The sequence below is a fragment of the Strongylocentrotus purpuratus genome, unplaced genomic scaffold, assembly GCF_000002235.5.
Source record: "Strongylocentrotus purpuratus isolate Spur 01 unplaced genomic scaffold, Spur_5.0 spur5_scaffold_20, whole genome shotgun sequence".
Classification (NCBI taxonomy): Eukaryota; Metazoa; Echinodermata; class Echinoidea; order Camarodonta; family Strongylocentrotidae; genus Strongylocentrotus; species Strongylocentrotus purpuratus.
The window spans coordinates 17422145-17444244 of NW_022145606.1; the positions used below are offsets into that span (position 1 = coordinate 17422145).

General features: G+C 37.0%; 1 protein-coding gene across 1 annotated transcript; it reads left to right on the top strand.

The window, feature by feature from the left end:
* The first annotated feature begins 976 nt into the window (after positions 1-976).
* LOC105441997 (transient receptor potential cation channel subfamily A member 1 homolog) lies at positions 977-19341 on the top strand. Its single transcript, XM_030993711.1, has 19 exons — positions 977-1016; positions 1481-1721; positions 2644-2836; positions 5246-5340; positions 5950-6102; positions 6374-6488; positions 7081-7235; positions 7909-8024; positions 8396-8557; positions 9757-9854; positions 10593-10709; positions 11358-11678; positions 12777-12932; positions 13523-13631; positions 14814-14905; positions 15584-15796; positions 16095-16163; positions 17269-17454; positions 18805-19341. Exons 1-19 carry the CDS (start codon positions 977-979, stop codon positions 18991-18993), a joined length of 2820 nt encoding a protein of 939 aa, XP_030849571.1. The 3' UTR covers positions 18994-19341.
* Positions 19342-22100: the final 2759 nt, after the last annotated feature.

A 22100-nucleotide genomic window follows, 5' to 3' on the forward strand; every position in this document is an offset into this window, starting at 1 on the left:
TTACAACCTGACTGCAACCTGACTACGATTTCGATATTGGAAGTATTTGTAATATCATTTGATACGAACATTCAAACTTCTAAAAGCTATTGTTGATCCAAATAGTCATATGTCATATTATTTTTTTAATCATTGATTAAAAAGATTAAATTTTCAATGGATTTAAAGCTTCCTTGGATGATGTAAATCTAAATATACTGAGAATCGTTGCGTTGTCATACCAATAGTACGATTGGAATCTGAAGCCGATTTGGTTATTATTCTGAATAAAAGGCTTAAATGCACTCAAATTCCGGGTATTAGTATTTTTATTATTATCTATATTTATAATTAGGAAGAAGATGTTTGTTTAAATTTCTGTAAAAGATTTAATTGTAATTTCTTTAAACATCGGATCGCATGAAAATCCCATAGTGTGTGGTGGGATCAAGAGAAGGAGGAAGGGGCGAGTTGGCTCAGTCAGTAAAGCGTCTGCCTGTCCAATCTAACCGAGGCGGATAACTGAAGCCTGCGTTGTGTGTTAACGTGCCCCTCACCCGTTTCAAAGACGTATGCTATGTTACAGTAGAAAGCACCACGTCCCTCGGATAGAAAATTACACGGAGGTCCAGTGTGGAGGGGAGTCACCATCTTTGAACGTTAAGAGCCCACAAAACGGATAAGAGAAGGGTGAAACCCCCTGTGTAGTGCTCCTCCTTTATAACCCCAATCAGTTATACCCGGAGGAGGGACCCGGGGGTCACTGTAATTCAGTATGCTTTTTCCCTCCCGGGCACAGGTGACGCCAAGTACTTGATAATGGCATATTATGATACATAACAATCCTACACCCTTAAACTCCCACCTCAGTGGCGTAGCTAATGGGGGCACAGTGAACACAGGGGAGCAAGTGCCCCTCGAAACACGATCATAAGCAAAAGACAAAATAATGGAGAAAGTGGAAGAGAGGAATTATAAAAAGCACTGGAAGAGCAAGATGAAAGGACCTGATTCCGCTCCCCCTAACCAGAGGCCTTGTAAATCAAATATAACTTTTCGTGGGAGCTAGATCAGAGCCCCTGATTGTACCAGTGCCCCCTCTATGGCTAGACCAACGCTACGCCACTGTCTCTGCCATTATGTAGTGTCAGGTCCAGGATCTCATACAGACGGGTTGAGAGTGTGGGGAAGGGGGTACACATAACCGATTACGGTGAATTTCGTCTACTATCTATAATAATAATTGTTTAATAATAAATAACAAGAATCATCGAATGATTATAAGATATAATGGATAGAAGACAAAATTGACATTAGTCAAACGGGGAATTCGACCGACTGGCAACTAGACTAAATGAGCAATAAATCAAATAAATAATATACTTCTTGGAGGTCATATAAAATGGAAATTAGACCAAATGGCTATCTCCACGACCTTTCTGTTTCTAATCAAGTGTTTAAAGCACTCGACTACGACACATCTACGTTTTTTCCTATTTAGTATCACTTTCAGTTTCTCAATCGGATGATCGCGACCTCTTGGAGAGCAAGACAAAGGATGAATCGACATTGATGCACACTCTCTGCAAACATGGACATCACGGCATTGTCCAAATGCTTGATAAAATGTGTTCTAAGCTCCTGGACTGTCAAAACAAGAGACGATTAACACCGCTACACTCTGCCTGCGGTCGAAACCAAGTCGAGGTGGCTACACTCGTCTGTGACCTGTTACACCTGAGGTAGGCATAACCACTAGGAAAAGGAACACTAATTGTAAAGGTCAACAAAATAACTTGTGAGTTTTCTCAACCTTTTCATGTCACTGATTGAAAACACTTGTTATTGGGTAAACACCCAAACGATGTTGAATTTTCGATGAGAGCCCACGCTTTATGCGTCTTTAAGAGTGATATTTAAATATGACCGTGTGTGATATGTACTTGTCATGTATTTATTGACGCTTCCACATTCATGGGATAATATTTCATGTTCGGCTGCGCCAAGGTCAACCTAAGTGTCTTTGTCAAAAAATAATAACAATAATATATATTTGAAACATTATTTTTATGTGTATGGTTTTGTATTCTACGTCCAATCAGCTTTCCATTGGTATATAGTTGTATTTCATCGGAGAACGTCTTTAATAATTTGTCACTATAGTTCCCTAACAAGAAAACATCAACAAGTTTGAATAATTATGTTAGTAAACCAGTTTATAACAATTCTGTCATTTTTCTGATTCACACAGTAGAATTTTCACCTGAAAAGAATTGCCTTTAGGAAACACTCATATTGGAAGTCTAATTGGCCCAAAACACATGCATATAAGGAGCACTTGTGATTAATGAATATAAAAAAGACCAGTGATTGGAGGAAGGCAGTAGTAGGTAGTCTTGTCAACTTTTCAAGTTCTCCCCTCGCCCTTTTCAGTTTCCACCTTCTTCGTTTTTATTATCCTTTCTCTTCTTCCCCATTCATTTTCTATTTTTTTTTTTTTTTCATTTCTTATTTAATCAATTTTTTTCATTTTGTTATTAGGGGTCCGTGTGCCTAACGTGTCTCTACACCATGCACTTATGTATTATGATAAAACCTTATTTATTTTATTTTTTATAGTAAAATTACCTGCATGTCTTGTTTTCCCTCTATATTGCTCAAAAGGCGGGAAGAAGACTTTCATATCGGTATGGAGGAGAGCGGTCCTGAAGATCCACCATCTTTATTGAAGTACACAGCCAAGAAAGACGCTATCGACTGTCTGGTGGTTCTACTCAAACGTCGAAAAGATCATAAAACCTTAATCGACTTACTAAAGTGGATCTCGGTGGAGAGAAACCTCTTCAAAGTCCTTAAGGTATGTATGACCCACGAGGCCTGGCACGCCGGAAGCAGTTTGGGATGGGGGGGGGGGGGGGCAAACATTCCAGGGTGCTCACCTTCCATGGGCAGTGGCGTAACATTTGGAAGGGGGGGGGCAGAAGAAAAATCTGCATCACCACCACTCTTACACGTTACATGCAGGCGCCGCGAAACGTTTTTTTTTCTTCTTCAATTTGGAGTATTAACGATCAGGTAGAGCATAAATTGGCGCAGGGTCCAGGGCCTGTTCCCCCGAAGTTCAGGATTTTTAGGAATATATTTAGAAACCTTATTTGTGACACTGGTAGGTCACTAATTGGCGGGGAGTCCAGGGGCAGAGCCCCCGTAAGCTCAAGGGTTTTAGGTATTTAATTACGGTTAGATGAGCTTCCAGGGGCTCTCTTTAAGGCCATTGATGTGGTCCAGGGGGCAGAGCCCCCTGTAGCCCAGAGGTTTTAGGTATTTAACTACGGTCAGATGAGCATCCAGGGACCCGCCTTAGGGCCCTTTGTGGGGTCCAGGGGGCAGAGTCCCCGGAAGCTCGGGGTTTTTAGGTACTTAATTACAGTCAGATGAGCATATTTTTATACCTCATTTGTGACATTGACAGGTCACTTATTTTTTCTCTCTCTTTTCTTCTTTTCCTTTGTAATATACTTTTTCAAAAAGTGAGGGGGGCTCGAGCCCCCGAGCCGGGCCGTTCTGCAGGCCTTGACATGAAGGCTTCTAAATAAGCATATTTTTCGCCCGACTGTGAATTTGGGAATTCCTCATTTTCCAACAAAACGCATAAAAAGGTATGACTTACAAAAAAAACGAGAAAAAATACCGGAAAATCGTGTCATTTCAGCAACATTTTTAAATCACTGGTATCGAATAAGAAATACCCCCCCCCCCATCAGTACGTCCGCGTTCAGGGGCTCATGTCATCTCACCCTATCCTCACACAATATTTCCACGATATGCGCGTATCGCTATTATAAAAACCTCCATTGATAAATATAGGTGGGATGCGGAATGTTTAGAAAATTTAATTCCTGTTAACTTCCCTTTTCTTTGAATGGAATTTTATATGTGATTTAATTCAGGTTTGTATTATTGTTATGTTCTATTGGGTTAAAAATACGAACCATCTTTACTCCTTTAGTGCTTTTTTGTTGTTGTTGGAGGGGGGAGGGGGCGTTTTTTGTTGTTTGTTTGGGGGGGGGGCAAAAATGCATTTTACCTCCCCTCCACTTTTTTGGTTGGGGGGCAAGTGCCCCCCCCCCCCCACTTCCGGCGCCTATGCACGAGGCCCGTGCCGTATGAGACCGACGGCTCACGTGGTCGACGGCAAATGAGACCGACAGCTTATGAGACCGACGATATACGAACAGACCATAGACCGAGGCTTACTGGCTCAGTGGTATAGCAGTGTCCTCGTTACCGTGAGGACCCGGGTTCGAAACCAAGTCGATGCGCTATTGCCTTTAATAAGCCTTAAGGGCATTAATCCTCATTACCAAGCCCCTCTGAGAGGACTTAAAGCCGCCAGTCACCTGATTACTTGATTACAACACGCGCATGCATAATAATAAACAAACCAATCATAATTATACGAGACCGATTGACAGCCCACGAGACAAATGACATACGGGATCAACAGCTCTCGAGACCGACGTTATACGACACCGACGGCCCAATAGAGCTATAGTTTCTCTTGAGCCTTCCGACCTACTTTCTGATGGTTCACTGGCCCAACAATAATGGTCTCATAAGCCGAGGTGACGCACCGGCCTCGTTTGCTGCGAGTCATTTGGACTGATGTGCTATTAATTGGGAGGTCTCGAACAATATTAGTTTTCAACACCCTTGCAAAAAAGATAAGCAACAACAAAATCTATTAATTCCTTTGTACAAGCTTCTGCTTCTCATCTGGGCCACGTTTCATAAAACTTGATATCAATGAAAAGTTACGATACCTGTTGTAAGCTACTGAAGTTCGTGCATTTGATTGGCTGAGAGAAAAGTTGTTTTAAAATGTTGGCATTTGTTATTGATAAGTAATTTCATGACCCAGGGCCCTGGTGAATAAAGAAGAATCATAAGGATCTCGGCGGTCTCAATTTTGTCACAATAGAAAAATAATTACACCTTTGTCCAGGTCTTACTTGCAAATACTCTTCATCATATACATGCATTAAAATGCACACACGAAACTCCTACATACTCACTCCTATCCACCCACATATAAGTTTGTTCGTTATTATATAAACACGTTATTCATTTAACTTTTCGCTCCTATACGTTTATTTTGAATTGTTCTCATCTACGTTTTTTCTCTCTATGCAAGAATGTTTATACGTATGTATATGTTCTTTAATAAACATATATCGTTTCCTTTTTCTTTTGTTCTTGTTTCCAGGCATTGCTTAACAGATCTGAAGAAATCGAGTTGAGAAAGGGGCAAGACGACATGATGAAATTGACCCGACTTTGTGCAGAAAAAGGCCATACACAGTAAGATTTAACATTTAACAATAAACGAAATGTGAATTATATTTATACAAGTCACTGTGTGGGATGTGTGTGTAAGGGAGAAGGACATAGATGATTGAAGAATACAAAACATGTAAAAACGGACAGAATCTGGTTACGAGCGAATATGACATTAGCACTTCGGTACTCTACCGTCTACCTTTAAAACCAAACTTGATGAGAAATCATCTTTCAATTACAACTCTATAATAATAATCATCATATTTGTATAGCGCTTAATGCTACGTTTATAAGCGCTTTACGTTGTCATATATTATTACCCCAGGCATTTTATTCACTTGCTAATCCGCACATGATAGTGCAGGCGCTCCGCTCCCTGGGGAGTATTCCGGTCAGGCATCACTGCACAAGCGCACTCATGCCAATAACTTTCGCATCTTAGCGGGTACCTATGTAACGCTTGGAGGAGATGGATCATGTAGGTTAATGTCTTGCCAAAGGCAAATTGATGCCGCTGCGGAACCTGTACCAGGTGATACACAGTCCGAAGATGTATTTACAAGACCACGACACCTCTACTTTATAAAGAAAATCTTTTCGCTACATTGTTGTCTTTCATATCTTATTCAGGAGTGTCCTTGAGCTGGTTGCCTGGGACAAGGACATGATTAACAAGGCTCATGATGGTAACTCCCTGATCCACTTAATAGCAGAAAAAGGTCATCATCAAACAACAAAGGAATTTCTCAACTTGAAGAACCCGGATGTTCAAACGAATAAAACGTAAGAAACCTAAATACATTAAAAAATGAACCTCTATCGCAAGATTCCATCTCAGGTCAGCTGTAGCAGTATGGTCTTGTAACTTGCTGCGCTGTATTGGATGTCGCATTGAGTCCTCTTTCTGCAAAGCAGAAATTACCTTTTTTTAACGCATTGTTGGCATGTTGACCACGAAGTGCTGTGCAATAAACAGTGTGATAGGGCAGAAAGTTCGGTATCGCTTTAACGTTTTTTTTCTTGTGACCGATGATTTGCTTTATTTTATGAACAGGGATAAGTTGGGACAAACAGCACTCCACGTGGCGATTCAAGGAGGTCATAGAATGACTAGTGAATTCATCTTGAAAACTGACACGGAACTAGCAGGAATCAACGACAACAAAAAAGTAATGATTATTACTATCATCATTATTACTATTATCATAACTATTGTTAATATTAATACTAGCAGTAGTAGTAGTATCAATATTTTCATGATAAATTACAGAAAGAGAGAAAAATAGGGAAGAAGAATTAGAAAAAGAAGAACAATGAGGAAATTATATATAAAGAGAGACAGACAGGCAGAGAGAGAAATAGATAGAGAAAAAAAAAAGAATTCTTAACGGAGCTTTGAGATTCAGCAATTTTTGCCAGCTGAAAAACGCTTTTGCAGGGCATCTGTTCATTTGAAATATAGAAATAATATCCGAAAATGATTATAATAATAATAATAATAATAATAATAATAATGACAGTGGGTTCTTGTATAGTGCTCATGTTTGTCAAAGTTGACACTCCTGGTGCTCCACAATGATTACTCCGGCCTTAGCATGGCTGCCATCATGGCGCTCTACCCATTTACCACATCCCGGTGGAGTGTGGGAAATTAGTACCATGTGCCATGGCGGGATTCGAATCGCAAAACGTGTGAACCACACACAGTCCGGTAACATATCCAACTGACCACGTTTCCTTTTTTTGTCTTCTTAATATTAGATGACACCGCTCATGTATGCCTGCAAAACAGGGAATATCTACATCGTTAAAAAGCTCTTGGAGATGCTAAAAGAGGATCAAGTGGAGATAGGGTTTCTTCATTGTGACGAGAATGGTCTGAATTGCTTAGACCATGCCATTGACAATGGGCACGAGTAAGTCAATACAGATTTGATTTGATTAAGTTTTTCCTCTTGCAATAGACCAGGGCATTGTTTTACACATGACCCAAATATCTGCTAAGGATAGAGAAGACCATTTTGTGCATTGAGATCGCGCTGTGGAGTAAACAGAACGCTAGTTCATCAGTTCGGTATCCTTTTAAGATCGTGCTTTTAAGGCAACATGTTAGCTGCAAAGTGCTCCTTCATTCATGACTAACTTGTTTGTTTAAAAGTTATTAAAATATTAGTATTGCGATAATGCCCTTTGCACACGAAGCGTTATGTCATCCCCGCTATTACCTGCGCCAATGGAAACCACAATCTAGCAACGTTTGCATTGTTCACTTAAATTACACCTTTTGTACGATGTCACTTTGACACCAAGCGTCAAAGGTCACGTTATTCGCTGACGTAGTCCAAGTAGAGTTAGCCAATTTATTAACGGCTTGTGTTCAAAAGGAATGATATTCGTTTTATTTGTGTCATTTAGAATTTTTGGTGATTCAGAAGTGTATACATTTTTATTTTATAATAAATTCATGTATAATTTTTGTAATGGCAACCTATTGTTGAATATAACTGGATATAAATTTTTATTTTTAATTGATGGTATTACCAGGGAATTAATTCATATTTTGTTAACATGAATACAATTTTTGTTTAGGATGATTGCCGTAGCATTGCTCGATCAAGATAATTGGCGGAGGCTTATGACGCATGCGACAAGTGGTGAGGGAACCAAGACGACACCTATGAGGAAACTCATCAGCTCTATGCCAGGTAGTGATTTAACCCTTTTATTTGGACGTAATCGTTCTAAAATCTTGATAGCATCTTAAGAACTTTGTTTCTTTACTTTACGGACTGATCCAGCCTATTCTAAAGAAAATGAAGGGCACAGTACCGTAAGGAAAATAATTATAGGGGTATGTGTTATGGTTCTTAATGTCTGTAGACTACATCAGCAAGTTGCATATCATTAAGCTCAAAACCGCGTTTATTCGCTCACGCCCTTTGGTAATGCATTACTCTTCATTACCGACTCCCTCGGAGAGAACTTAAAACATTCGGTTCCCTGGTTGCTTACTTACATGTAATCATTATGCACTGTAAAAACAATCATTAACCTAACATCATTGTGATTTGTACAGGTGTCGGCAAGTTTGTGCTGGATAAGTGTATCAAACCTGAGCCTAAGCTAAGCGTTCAACCTAGCGATGATGAAGATGAGGGACAACGACCAGACAGCGATGTCGAGATCAAGGTGGACTTCGAATTACTAGAGGACTGGTTCTCAGAGTGGATGAGGGAGGGTAATTATTACACAATTATTGAATCTCTATAGCTAAAGAATTTCGAGAAATAAAAGTCATCCCAAACAAATAATATTTGGAGTACGTCTAGGTCTGTGTAATTCCTCATTGTCCAGTTCGTATATTTTAATAGCTGATGCAAATAATTATTAGAAATCTCCCTAAGCTGATTTTTAGAAAGACTTTGCGATCGTGTTTATCTTGGCTTACTAGGATTCATCGGGTCATCGCGTCGGGCCGGGTGGTCGCGTTACCCGTCCTGTCGTGAAAACACGCTCCTGTATCTACAAAATGTGTGGGATAAAGTTTGTGAAATAAATCCCTCCCATCTGCAAATGGTCTGCTCCAAATTACCCAACATTTTGTGATCTTCAAATTTCGTTTCACGACCGACCGACGCGATGACCCGATGATTCGAAGTAAATCTTTATCTTGATACTACTGAGTGGGAGGGGGGGGGGGGAGGGGGTGGGGCGAGGGGAATAAAAGACATTAACATTCAATTGTATTGATTGGATGAGAGGATATCAAGGCAAAGATCAACATAAGAGTTGTGAAAGAATAGGCAAGTGATGTGTATTAATAACGATCTTTTTGTTTTAAATATTATCATTTATATTTATATATTGTATCTATTCATACTTTGTACACACTATCATTTCACTGCCTATTTGTACGTATTACTCAATTCATATAGACTATCTCTACATTACCCTTTTTCTTGTGTATACCTTTATTTTCCTCGGGACCATACTGCTATCCCTGACCTGAGATGGCGCAAAACCGGGATTGTGTGGTATAGTGCTTCTACTACAGCATTTGACGGTTCTCTCTTTTCTTTCATCGTTTACAAAACAAAAACAATTTAATCTACCGTCAAATAGACTCTTCGTCAAAATGCACATAACAAATTAAACACTTTTTAAAAGCTTTCCTCGCTCCTGCGCGGTCTCTCATTTGCCACAATTGCAATTTTCCACAAAACAGTAGTCGCCTATCGAAGGAAGGATTACTATGTAAAACAAATGTTAGTACAATATGTATATTTTTCTTGCGCTGGGAATAATAAACTATCTTGAAGCCTTCAAATGGTCGCTCTAGACTGTTCCATGATAAACACAATGTGGCACATGGAGACTATTTGTACGGTACATAAAAAGTTAAACAATTGTGGACTATCTTTTCGAATTCTAACACAGGAGACGATCAGCCGAGTAAGCAGAAAAACGGCGATTACATGGCAATGACTAAACGCGGCCGAGGAACAGGTGATAGAGACGAAAACAAAGATGGACAGGTAATAATTACAAAATAATATTCTCTAGAATCTTTAATTTCGTAAGAAATCTTTATTCGAATTTGTGGATTTCTTTACGATTGAGGTGCTTTTTTTTTGGTTTTACCTTCATTTTCAGAGAGTTTGACACGAGACTTATTATGATAGGTAATAGGTATATTATTGGAATGGTTCTAAAATTATGCCCACAAAGTTCTGCTTAAACATATAATTTAAAGAAGTATTGTTAAGTTTAGGCAAGTAAAATTTTAATTTAATACTTTTGTTGCTTTCTTCGCATCTACACGGTCGTTTGTTTGCCCCACGTAAAATTTTGCATAAATCAATACTAACCAATTGACGAAGAGATTGCTTTCTGCGAAACGATGGATTTTGATAATTACCTGTCTTCTCCTGCACATTAACCTTTTTGATACCGGCATAGATTAATCTTCTACTGGAAATCGTAAAATAATCTTGAAGCCTTTGGTACAGGCTTATTTATCCCATGATCAATATTATAATGTAGCCCAGGGAGATTTTTTTTTATGGCATATAATTATGAAGATTAAAAACATCCATACTCTCACCTAACATCAAATTATGAAAGACATGGTTCAATACAAGGCGATTATTTATACCTGAAACTCGTCGTACATAATTGGCTCTATTAACCATCTCCAACGAACACTAAAATATTAATAATCAAAGAAAATTTGCATATTCCACACAATTATGTGCATCTTCATTTTATTTTAGGCATCTGCAACGTCTGTAACGTCCAGCTTCAATGGCGATGGGAAATTGAAACGTAATGCCAGTATCTATGTCAGAGATCGCCTTTCCCGCTCCGAAAATCATCCTGTCCACTACTTGGTATGATGAGAAAAGCTTTAATATACATTTGCCACTCTCCAAATGGGTTCCGGTCAGACATGTAATTGCTTGAATGTTTTGAGCGCCCTACGGCAGCTGGAAGATCATTTTTAAATGTTAAATATATGTGAAATACGAAACAATGAAATGAAACTTAAACTAAAATGAACACGAAACACGCTAGATCACGACAGATTAACTGTATTCTACCTAAATTTAAATCTGACGCTGGTTCTAGGCTTTTGTCCCAAAATATCGGGTTTATGAAAGAAAGTCGATCGCAACGACTTTCGAAAAAAAGTTTGAGGTCTAATTGTTCCTTTAGTCAAATCTGAATAAGTAGGATACGGGCCCTAGTGTTTTGCTTAGTTATTAGGTATTAGTGAGTGGCAGAAACAACCCCCCCCCCCCCCCAACAACAACAAAAAAAAAGAAGAAAAGAAAGAAAAGAAAGAACAACAACAAAGTATAATAGGCAATTAGTCCCTATCATAAAGAATATCAGACCGATTACAGTATACAAAATAGCTACCAGCATGTTAAATAGTGGGAAACTCATGATATATTTACAGAATAATTTAATCAATGATAATGAAAGATAAACTCGATACTCTCATAAAGAATTATCATTTTGCATTTTGTTTTCAGATTGAAAATGATGAGAGTAAGAAGTTACTGGATCACCCTGTAGTTCGTCTGATGTTTAGGAACAAGCACGAAGCGTTTCGTCTCGAATACTGGCCTCGGTTCTGTCTCCAACTCACACTGCTAGTCTTCCTGACACTCCATAGCCTTATCATCCCTCCACCGTACTATGTTAAAAAACACCTATCGGAGGGCAACTACACGTGGTTGGCTGATGGGGAAGCCAAGTGGAAGAAGGACCTGGACTCGAACGCATTGGTCCTGTTTGGTTCGATCGGGACCTGGCTCATTCTCCTGCTAACTGTCATATATTTCTTTGAATTTGTAAGAATTCATGTTTTTACTAAGTGCTTGGATGTTTAGGCTTATATTGGCTACATCCCGCGAGACCGAACCCCCATACGACCGACATCCCAAGAGACTGACATCACATTATACTGACAGTCTATAATACCAACAGCACACAAGACCAACAGCCCATAAGACCGACAGCCCTTAAGACAGGCAGTCCACGAGACATCATTTAAGTCTTAAATGCCTTCTGATATTTTTCAGCGAGTTTTGTCGCGATTAATTTTCCTAATTTTCTTATGCATATATTTTATAAAGTCGGCGGATTTTGATACTGTTTTTATCGTAGGCTGTTGCAGAGTAAATAGAGTGCAGCAAGATAATATAAAAAAGTCAATCATCAAAGAATCAAATCAGGTTTATTTTAAAGACGTCTAATGGTGTAAATAATTCTTATAGCTAAATTTCAAACCAGGTTATATTTGTTTTTTCTTCAAAGTGTATATATATATATATATATAAACATAAACAGTATAAGAAATTTGCTTTTTTGCGGCCCTAACCATATACATGTAATTACTTGCTTTGTATTTGGTATATTATATGTATTCTATTTTAGTTTTGTATGTTTTGCTTTTATATGTTTATGGTCCAATAAATTCAAATGAATTCAACATATATGAATATATAAAAACGTAAACATACACACAAACATAATCACAATCATACTACATGTAGTAGTCTGCAGATCAGTATGACCAGCAAATTATAAAAATATTCTTTTTTGAAACGAGAATGACTGTATATGATGAACGAAATTGAACCTTGATAAAATTACCCTTGAACACAGCCGAATGCTCACAATAATATTTAATTGAATAAAATTTGATTAAATTGATTTCTTCAGCAGCATACAAATCAAATTACATTTCAGCGATACATCAATATATAACTTACCTTTGAACGTGTACACGAGATAATGATAATAGAAATGTTAAAACACTACCAAGAATTATTCATTACGAAATCTGTAGAAGAAGGGCTAGCAAAGTAAGCGCTGTAACTGCTTTAATAATAAAACAAGTAAATACACGATCACAATCATTATTGTTTTCATTTTTTGGTTTAAAGCTCCAGAGGAAGTGGGTGTACAGGAAACCAAAGTCTTTTTCGATTGCAGGATGGCTAAGTTTCATCCGAGAGCTCACTCTCCAAATCTTGATCATTCTGTTCGTCGTACCAGGGTTTGGTGACGTCTACTTTGGCCACGGTGTTACCTTCAAAGCCGTGAGTATTACATTCTCATCTTTGTTAATTATAGAATCATTATCAAAAACGAAATAAGAAAACAGGCACATTTTACAACAACAAGAGCAACAATAAAACACCACTAGAAAAGCGGCACCAACTACTACTACTACTACTACTACTACTACTACTACTACTGCTGCTGCTGCTACTGATACTATTACTAATTTTACAACGAATTTACCTTTTCTACTACTACTACCTCTACAAAAACAAGAACAACTTCTATTAATACTACTGCTATTACTACTACTATTTCTTCTATTACTACTACTTTTACGACCGCTACAACAACCACAACAAATACTACTACTACTACTATCACTATTTAATTTACTACTGCTTCTACTACTTCAAATACTATCTACATATACTACGGCTACTTATACTTATACTTCTACTATTACTACTACTACTACTACTACTACTACTACTACTGTACCAAACTGACTTAACATGGTGGTAGAGGTGATTTTGCAGTAGTGCTTCTATTAGAGTATGGCTTTAAGTGAAAATAATCTAAGAGCTCAATCAAAAATTGTTATTTGTTATTCTATATTTTATTGCAGGATTGGCAATGGGAACTAGGTGCATACGCAGTTCTCTTGGCCTGGATTAATTTCATCCTATTCCTGCAAACTGCTCCGTTTTTCGGCATCTACATTCTCATGTTTATAGGTATATATTAATAACATTTTACAGTTGATTATTGATAGTTGATTGTTGTTGTTCCTGACTGCTGAAGTAAGCATGTAAGGTCACCTTTTTTGGTCACCCATTAGCACTTTTTTTTTTAAATTGAGGGGGGGGGGTCGACGCCCCCCCCCCCCCCTGCGTACGCGCCTGCCCGGGACGCCCTTACTGTTAGGAGACCACTGCTCTACCACCGAGCCATCGCGCCTCCTCGTGAAACCTGCTTTAGCGACCACCTGTAAAGAGAGGCCACTAGTCTGTAAAGACCTTATGTTCTGTATTCCTTTGAGGGTCCTTGTAATTGAAACGTGTACTTGTACATAAAGCCTTGTACGTAAAGTCCACCTGCCTATTCAGACCGCTTTTCATGTCTCCCTCGTTTGGTCTTTATAAACAGTTTTCAAAATGTTTGTTTTCAATTACAATTCAAACATGATCGCAACCACTTTAAAACCTGTACATAAAGACCATTCAAGGAAGATAAGAAACGCGATATTGAGTTAAACAAAAAAAGGGTCTTTATAGACCTTATGTCTGTCTCTGCAGGGGGTTGCCTATTAAGCAGGTATCCACTGTATCACTCGAAAATCATTTCAAGGGCGATTTGAATAGTTCATCCATTGTATATTCAATGAAAATCTTGTTTAGATTACGTTATACGTCTTTGTAATGTATGCATGTTTTTAAAGGTGATGGACGGACTATTTACATTGCCGTAAATTTTAAATATATTTACTTCATAAAATAACTTCGCTCCGTACGTCACGTCATCAAGAAAATGGAGATGCCCATACAGTTACGTATCGTAATTTTACATTACGGTAAGGATATCTTGCTTCATACCTCTCTCATGCACTGTGGTGGGCGATCTTCTTGATGGAACGGGAATAATACATTAAATACCTCAGAATAACTTAAATTATTTCTTGCAGTGAATTTTTCTTTTTACAGCTTCATATCTGAACAAGCCTTTTCTTTTGATTCATCGCAAAATTGAAACGTCAATCCGTTGTCATTGCATTTTTCTCTCCATTGTTTCAAAAGAATTAATATCGCCTTTTAATCTGAGCTTGATTTCTAAGGTTATTAAATAATGTGTTAAAATAGACCATGTGTTTATAGTTTGAAGGTCAGTGTTTTTCTTTAATCATATTTGTTGGTTTACAGAGGTTATAACAACTATGGTGAACTTTTTACTTGTTGCCGGAATTTTTATTTGCACCTTTGCTGTGGTTTTCTGCATCCTCATCATCAATCAGGTATATAAAATATTGTCTTTGTTATAGATCATCCTATTGGCTAAGAAGCTGTCACGTAATACTCAACAAGTTATAAAATGGCGTGTTTGTTAGCGATTATCCTATTAGCTGAAACTATCACATGACAATCGAATTTCTATTATATGTGCAAGAACATGCAATATAAAGATCGATTTTTCACGGTACAACGATAACAAAAGCGAATTATATTGCGCACCTCTTTTTCATTTTTCTCTACCATTAGCAAATATAACTCATGGAAATTTATGGGCAGCTATAGCAAAGGGAAGGTTGAGTTCTGAGAAGAGGTGGACAATAAGTTTTGAGCGGTTTCATTGTTATTATGCAAGTGGAAGAACATCAGAGGAAAAAAATCCCTAAACGCACGGCTCTTAAAAACATTCATATTCTAAATAAGGCACAATAATTAACAGCTTGAAAATGTGTGCCTCATTGTTATGCCACATGTTTGCGTATTCCCACATACGTTTTTATGTGAAAAGTGCTTGTTACTTTTCCCAAGACTCCAGAACCATGCAGTACACACCAATCCTCATATGCTACATGTTCAACTTTTACAGATCGATTCCACATCGTTTCTTTTACAAGGCATTCTTATGACCATGCAGCACTCAACTTTATGTTTAATACCAACCTTTTTTCTATTTCTATTCTCAGACGCAGTATCACACATTTTGGGACTCCTTAGCTAAGTCTCTGACCATGCTGACCGGTGGCATAGACTTTGATACCGTCTTTCATCCCATGGACTACTTGTACCAGCAATCTGCTACTGAGGACTTCACGAACATTGTCTTCTATCCAAGCACTACCCTTGTTATCTTTCTCATCTTTCTCTTTTCTATGCCGATCGTCGTCATGAACCTCTTGGTAAGGAGTATATTCGCAGCGCATTGTTGCTTATATGCATGTAAAGTGCGTGTGCGTGTGGGTGTGTGTATGTAGGGGGTATTTTTGTGGGAGTTAGGGGTGAGGTGGGATCCTGGACTTTGTGTAGGAATGCGCATGATAGTTATACATTATGAGACAAAAGGGTAATTTTCGGGGGATGTTCGAGTAAAAACTTTTTTTTTTAACGAGCAAGAAATTTTAAGTAAAAGAGTATTTTATTTACATATTTACTGATTGTTGTCTAATATTTTTATCCTTCCTTGAATTAACATTTCAGACTGGTTTGGCAGTATATGATATTGACGTCATTCAGAAAAAGGCCAAGATTGTTAAACAAACAATTGAGGTAAGTTTTCCCTGCTGTCTTTTCTTTTTCTAGGGCTTAATTGATCACATGCTGTTCTTTGAATTGGCAACGATAATATTTTTCTTTTATTGCTCTATTCTAGACACAGTCAGACACAACTTCGAAAGACCAAGCACATGTGAATTACACTGAAAATGGCGTATAACGCTCGATTGATATAGCGTCCTCAATATTCAATACGAAGTAGTGTAAACAAAATAGCATGTGGAGAATTTGAAAAGTCATTTTGCTGTTGATATTTAGTTTTTGGTCAAAAGTAACGCTGCTTCTTGATTATCTTTAAAATCCTTGAATGACTTCAAAATGACAACTATTTGAAATAGATATACCCACAACAACTGGTCGACTATGTCCACAAACACAAAGCAAGTACTTCAGGTACAAAATGTGTGTTAATTCAATGATAATGTGGCCTCATAGGAAAGAAGCGCAAACATTTGATGGATAAAATACGAGAGAATAAGGCCACAGATATAGGGTTCGGGAAGCAGGGGCTCTGAAATATAATGATATTATTTACAATAGCATCCTTGTTTACAGCAAGGCTATCCTCATCAATATACAAACTTTTGTATTTGAGGACCCTGCAATCATGTTATCATAGGTAGCATGACCTCCTTTTCACGTTGCCTTTCCCATTATTTATTTTTATTTATCTTCTTCCTCCTTTAATAGGTGTAAGGGGAGGGGGCTGACCCCGGCTACGCCATTAATAACAGATATTTAATTTCTAGCATTTGAGCCTCATTTATATACACTTGCCTCATTTAAAAGAAAGTCTTAGTGTTTCTTATAAAAATTCCTGGAATAAATGTTCTCATTCAAAAGTTGTGTATTATCATACTTTTTACTATTCATAATTATCTATTTTCTTTCTTGTCCCTTCAAATGTAATACATTACTATTATAACTTAAACATGTAGCTAGCCCTTGACGAGGTACTGGTCCCTGCAGATTCCTCCACTTCTTATTTAATTAATTCCACTCCTGCTTATCGGTTATCTTGGAATGTTTAAAGCTATGTATATTTTTGATATATTTGATAAATACAAACGTGACACTTGAAATTTGATGTGTTCTGTAGGCGGAAGGAATCTTGGCCGTGCAGAATAACATGCTGCCGTGGGTATGGAAGAGAAGTGTACTCCAACACAAAAAGATCACAGTCTTCAAGAATGTCTCCTCACTCACAGCCATCTGCTACAAGCTCACTGGCTATAAAGACACACATGATTATTTGGTGGCATTTCTGGAAGAGCTAGGGAAAAAGGTGATTATTTTTTGTTATTTACGGTAATATCCTGGTTTTTCTATACCATCTTTACTTAAACAAGATTTGATACCTTCTCGCTACGGTGAATAATTAGAGGATGCTGAAGGTAAAATGTGATTAATTTTTGAAAACTCGCTAGATAAAAGTTAGGTTTAATCTTACTTTTATCTAGCCGATAAATAGTTTGTTATGTTTCTATGATGGGATAAGGGAAAAACAGTACTATCATGTTGTTTTTTCCTGTGAATATGGGGGTATGTTTTTACAAAAGGTCGTATAACCTCAAAAGCCGATGGAACAGAGAAAGCCAAACCTATGCAAGGTGTTATTCAGAAATAATGACAAACATATCCTGAAAAAAGCTCATCTGATTGGTTAATAGTGTATTGGTTAAAATCTTATGTTTACACAATCAATACACCAGTTTACAGTTGTATCAGTGCGCATGCGCAGACAGTTAACCTCGGGTCATTGGCCCCGGAACGGGGCCAATAACCTCTGACCTCTGGTATTTATGCGTAAATTAAGATTGCGCCCATGCAAATGATGATGTGAGCGCACAACGCAGCGCGTAGGGCAGTGATATCATCAAAATTTGCATGGGCGTAATCCTAATTTACGCATAAATACATGACCTCTAAGGTCATTGGCTTTGTTTAAAATGGCGCACACAACTGTAAACTGGTGTATACACCAGTTTACAGTTGTATCAGTGCGCATGCGCAGACAGTTGACCTCGGGTCATTGGCCCCGGAACTGGGCTTATTGGCCCCGTTCCGGGGCCAATAACCTTTGACCAGTGGTATTTATGCGTAAATTAAGATTGCGCCCATGCAAATGATGATGTGCGCGCACAACGCAGCGCGTAGGGCAGTGATATTATCAAAATTTGCATGGGCGCAATCCTAATTTACGCATAAATACATGACCTCTAGGTCATTGGCTTTGTTTAAAATGGCGCACACAACTGTAAACTGGTGTATTGGTGAGTACTTTAACCCTAACAGCGTTTTTCGTCAGAGTAAGGTCGTTGTTGATGGCGTTTATAGACAAGTACACAATATTGTCCAAATATGACCACAAGCCAAAGAGATGGATACGGGAGACTATGAACATAAGAATCAACAGGGGCAACACTAACAGGGACGGGGCCCAACACATTCTCTCCAACGTTTTCAACCCAATTCTGTCGAAGCTGTCTAAACGCCATCTACGACGGCATTTGGCCAATGTCGAACGCTGCTAGTGTTTGAAAGTACCCACTAAAAAGGACAGCAATTTTCTTGTCGATTGTTTTGAAAGTAGTTTCATCCAATGATTAATATAATATTCATCATTAAATTTCAGGCGGGACGTGTTGAGTACACAAAGACAACCGATGTGAAGATTGATAACATGATGGATAAAATCGACGACGTCCGGAATAGACTCTATCTTCTGTCTGACGAGACCCTTGACGCTAATACACTACATCGGGAGGCAATCAGGCAGGTACAGGATAAGCTGGATAAGATGTGTCGTGGTAAAGTGGTTTGAACACTTGAATTGAGTAAAATAAACAAAAATGGCATTGGTTTTTATTGCTAGTCCATAATTTTGATAAAATATCACATCTCTGAAAGCAATATTACTTTACGGTTCTAAACTGCAATTACATCAAATTATGCGCAATCTGTCTATTTCCTTATTATTGAAATAAAATTAAAGGGATTGAAGAATATGTTTAAATATTTGTGAAAGGTATTACAAAGTGTTGGGAAATTTCGAAAAATGGGTGAATGTGATTCTTTACCAATTTGATAAATTTGGATGCCCCTGTGGATGTATTAAAAACACCAAAAATGTTAGCCCCTAAAACACTTCTGCTTTCGAGAAAAATTGAATATAAAGATTTACCGGTGCTCCCGGTAAATTTTGATAAATTTCAAATAGCTCCTACGGCCATACAATGGTAGCTGCGACCATGAAAATCTCAGAGTATATAATTTTCGAACGAGAATAGCTAATTGGTCGATTTTAGTCAATAAACGTTGTTTTATAGGTTAATTATTATCTTGAACTTGAGAGGGAGCTATTCAACATAATGTGTTTATTATTTACAATATAATATTTTTAGAGTCGATTTCGACCGCGACAACGATCACTGAATATTGTAGGAACGTATATGCTTCCAACATGTTCATTTGAACCAAATTCATGACCCCATACCAAAACTTTGTATTACCTTTAAGACTTTCAAAAGCATGTGAAATTTGGAATTTTATAGGTAAAAACAATTATTTGACTGTTTTGTAAGATAAGAATATACGTCTTTGTTTTGCTTAAAAGGACAGTCAAAGCAGGAGGCAAATGGCCACGGTAAAGATGAAACAAACAATGCAGTCTGTAAAAAAGTTAATTTTAGAAATGTAGAGGGTATTTTTCATAACTGTATACGAATGTTCATATACTCTGAGATTGTTCTCTGCTAGTACATCAAATTCTGTTTAAACTGCATTGTATATATATATATATATATTGAAAAATAGTTGAAAGGGATAGATAAAGGATTGTAAGTATTTGTTAAAACGATTATACTTTACATTGTAAAGAATTGGGGAATTCTATATGGTGCATAAATATGCAATTATTATGAGAATGTCATTTCATGTACACTGAATTGTAGTGTAAAGAGTAAGTGGAGAACTGTTAATGATTAAAGAAGATCCATATACTTCGCTTTTGAAATGGATTCATGATTAAAGGCTGCAAGAACATCAAGTTATGTTGAGACCAAGTTTTATATACATTGAAATATAGTTTAAAGGGATAGAGAAATAATTTTGAATATTTGCTAGAACTTTTTAACTTTTCATTTTAATGAATGTTTTGATTAAAAACTGCAAGTACATCAAATTATTGACAGACTGTCACTTTATGTTCATTGAATTATAGTTAAAAGAGAATGTGAAAAACTGTAAATGATTGTTACAAAATGTCCATATACTTTGTTTTCTTAAATCGAATTAAGGTTCTACACTGCAAGAACATAACATTCGGCTAAGACAGCATTTTATAAAGATTGAAATATAGTTTAAAGGGATATAGGAAGAATTGTAAATATTCGTTAAGACTATTATACTTTATATTTTAAAGAATGTGGGAATTTTATATTGCGGGTAAATATATGCAATTAATATCGGAATGTCATTGTATATTTATTTAATTGTAGGGTAAAGAGTATGTTGAAAACTATTAATGATCTAAGAAGTTGCATATACTTTGCTTTTGTTACAAATTGTCCATATACTTTGTTTTCTTAAATCGAATTAAGGTTCTACACTGCAAGAACATAACATTCGGCTAAGACAGCATTTTATAAAGATTGAAATATAGTTTAAAGGGATAGAGGAAGAATTGTAAATATTCGTTAAGACTATTATACTTTATATTTTAAAGAATGTGGGAATTTTATATTGCGGGTAAATATATGCAATTAATATCGGAATGTCATTGTATGTTTATTTAATTGTAGGGTAAAGAGTATGTTGAAAACTATTAATGATCTAAGAAGTTGCATATACTTTGCTTTTGTTACAAATTGTCCATATACTTTGTTTTCTTAAATCGAATTAAGGTTCTACACTGCAAGAACATAACATTCGGCTAAGACAGCATTTTATAAAGATTGAAATATAGTTTAAAGGGATAGAGGAAGAATTGTATATATTTGTTTAGACTATTATACTTTACATGTTAAAGAATGCGAAATTCAATACTACGCCTTCATGAACTTATTATCAGAATGTCATTCTGTGTACACTGAATTGTAGTGTAAAGAGTAATGTGGAAAACTGTTAATGATTTAAGAGTTTCCATATACTTTGCTTTTGAAATAGATTTACGCTTTCAGACTGCAAGAACATCAAATTATGTTAAAACCAAGTTTTTGTAGATATTGAAATATAGTTTAAAGGGATAGAGGATGAATTTTGAGTATTTGTTAGAACTAGGGTGATCACACTGCCTGTGCACACAGTCTGCCCCATGCACATACACACACACACAACAGCAGTCAGTTGGTAGAAATAGCAATTTTCGTAAATTTATTTTAAACAAACTGAACAATATTTTTAAATTTTTAATTCACATATCTTTCAAGCATACCTTTAACTACAATTCTGTGTAGTTTCATTGTTATAGGCGTGTGGGAAATATGTTAAATTATTAATTAGAATTAGAATATTGTCTTTTCAGCCATGTGTGACATGGCCCGCTGATCGCCCATTGACTGTTATTCTGCGTGGTGAAAATGCACTTCAATGTATAAAACTCCCCTACAAAAATTCAATATCCTCATGTGTTCCACTCATTAAATCGATTTGTCATTTACACTCAAGGTAGCCACAACTGCATTGGAGTCACCAAAATTTGTTTTTCTCTAAAAATTCAGTTCCTGCGGAATGTTATGGCCTGTTGAATTGAATAGTTTCTCGGAAAATCCTCAAATCTGACATTTTTTAAAAGAAACTATACTGTGATGTAGATGAAAGTCTGCAAATTCTTATCATTTGTTCGGTTTTTCTGAATAATTTGTGAAACATATGAGGACATAGCTGTAACGGTGATCCAAGTAATTTCCATCGCCATATTTTATTGGCATT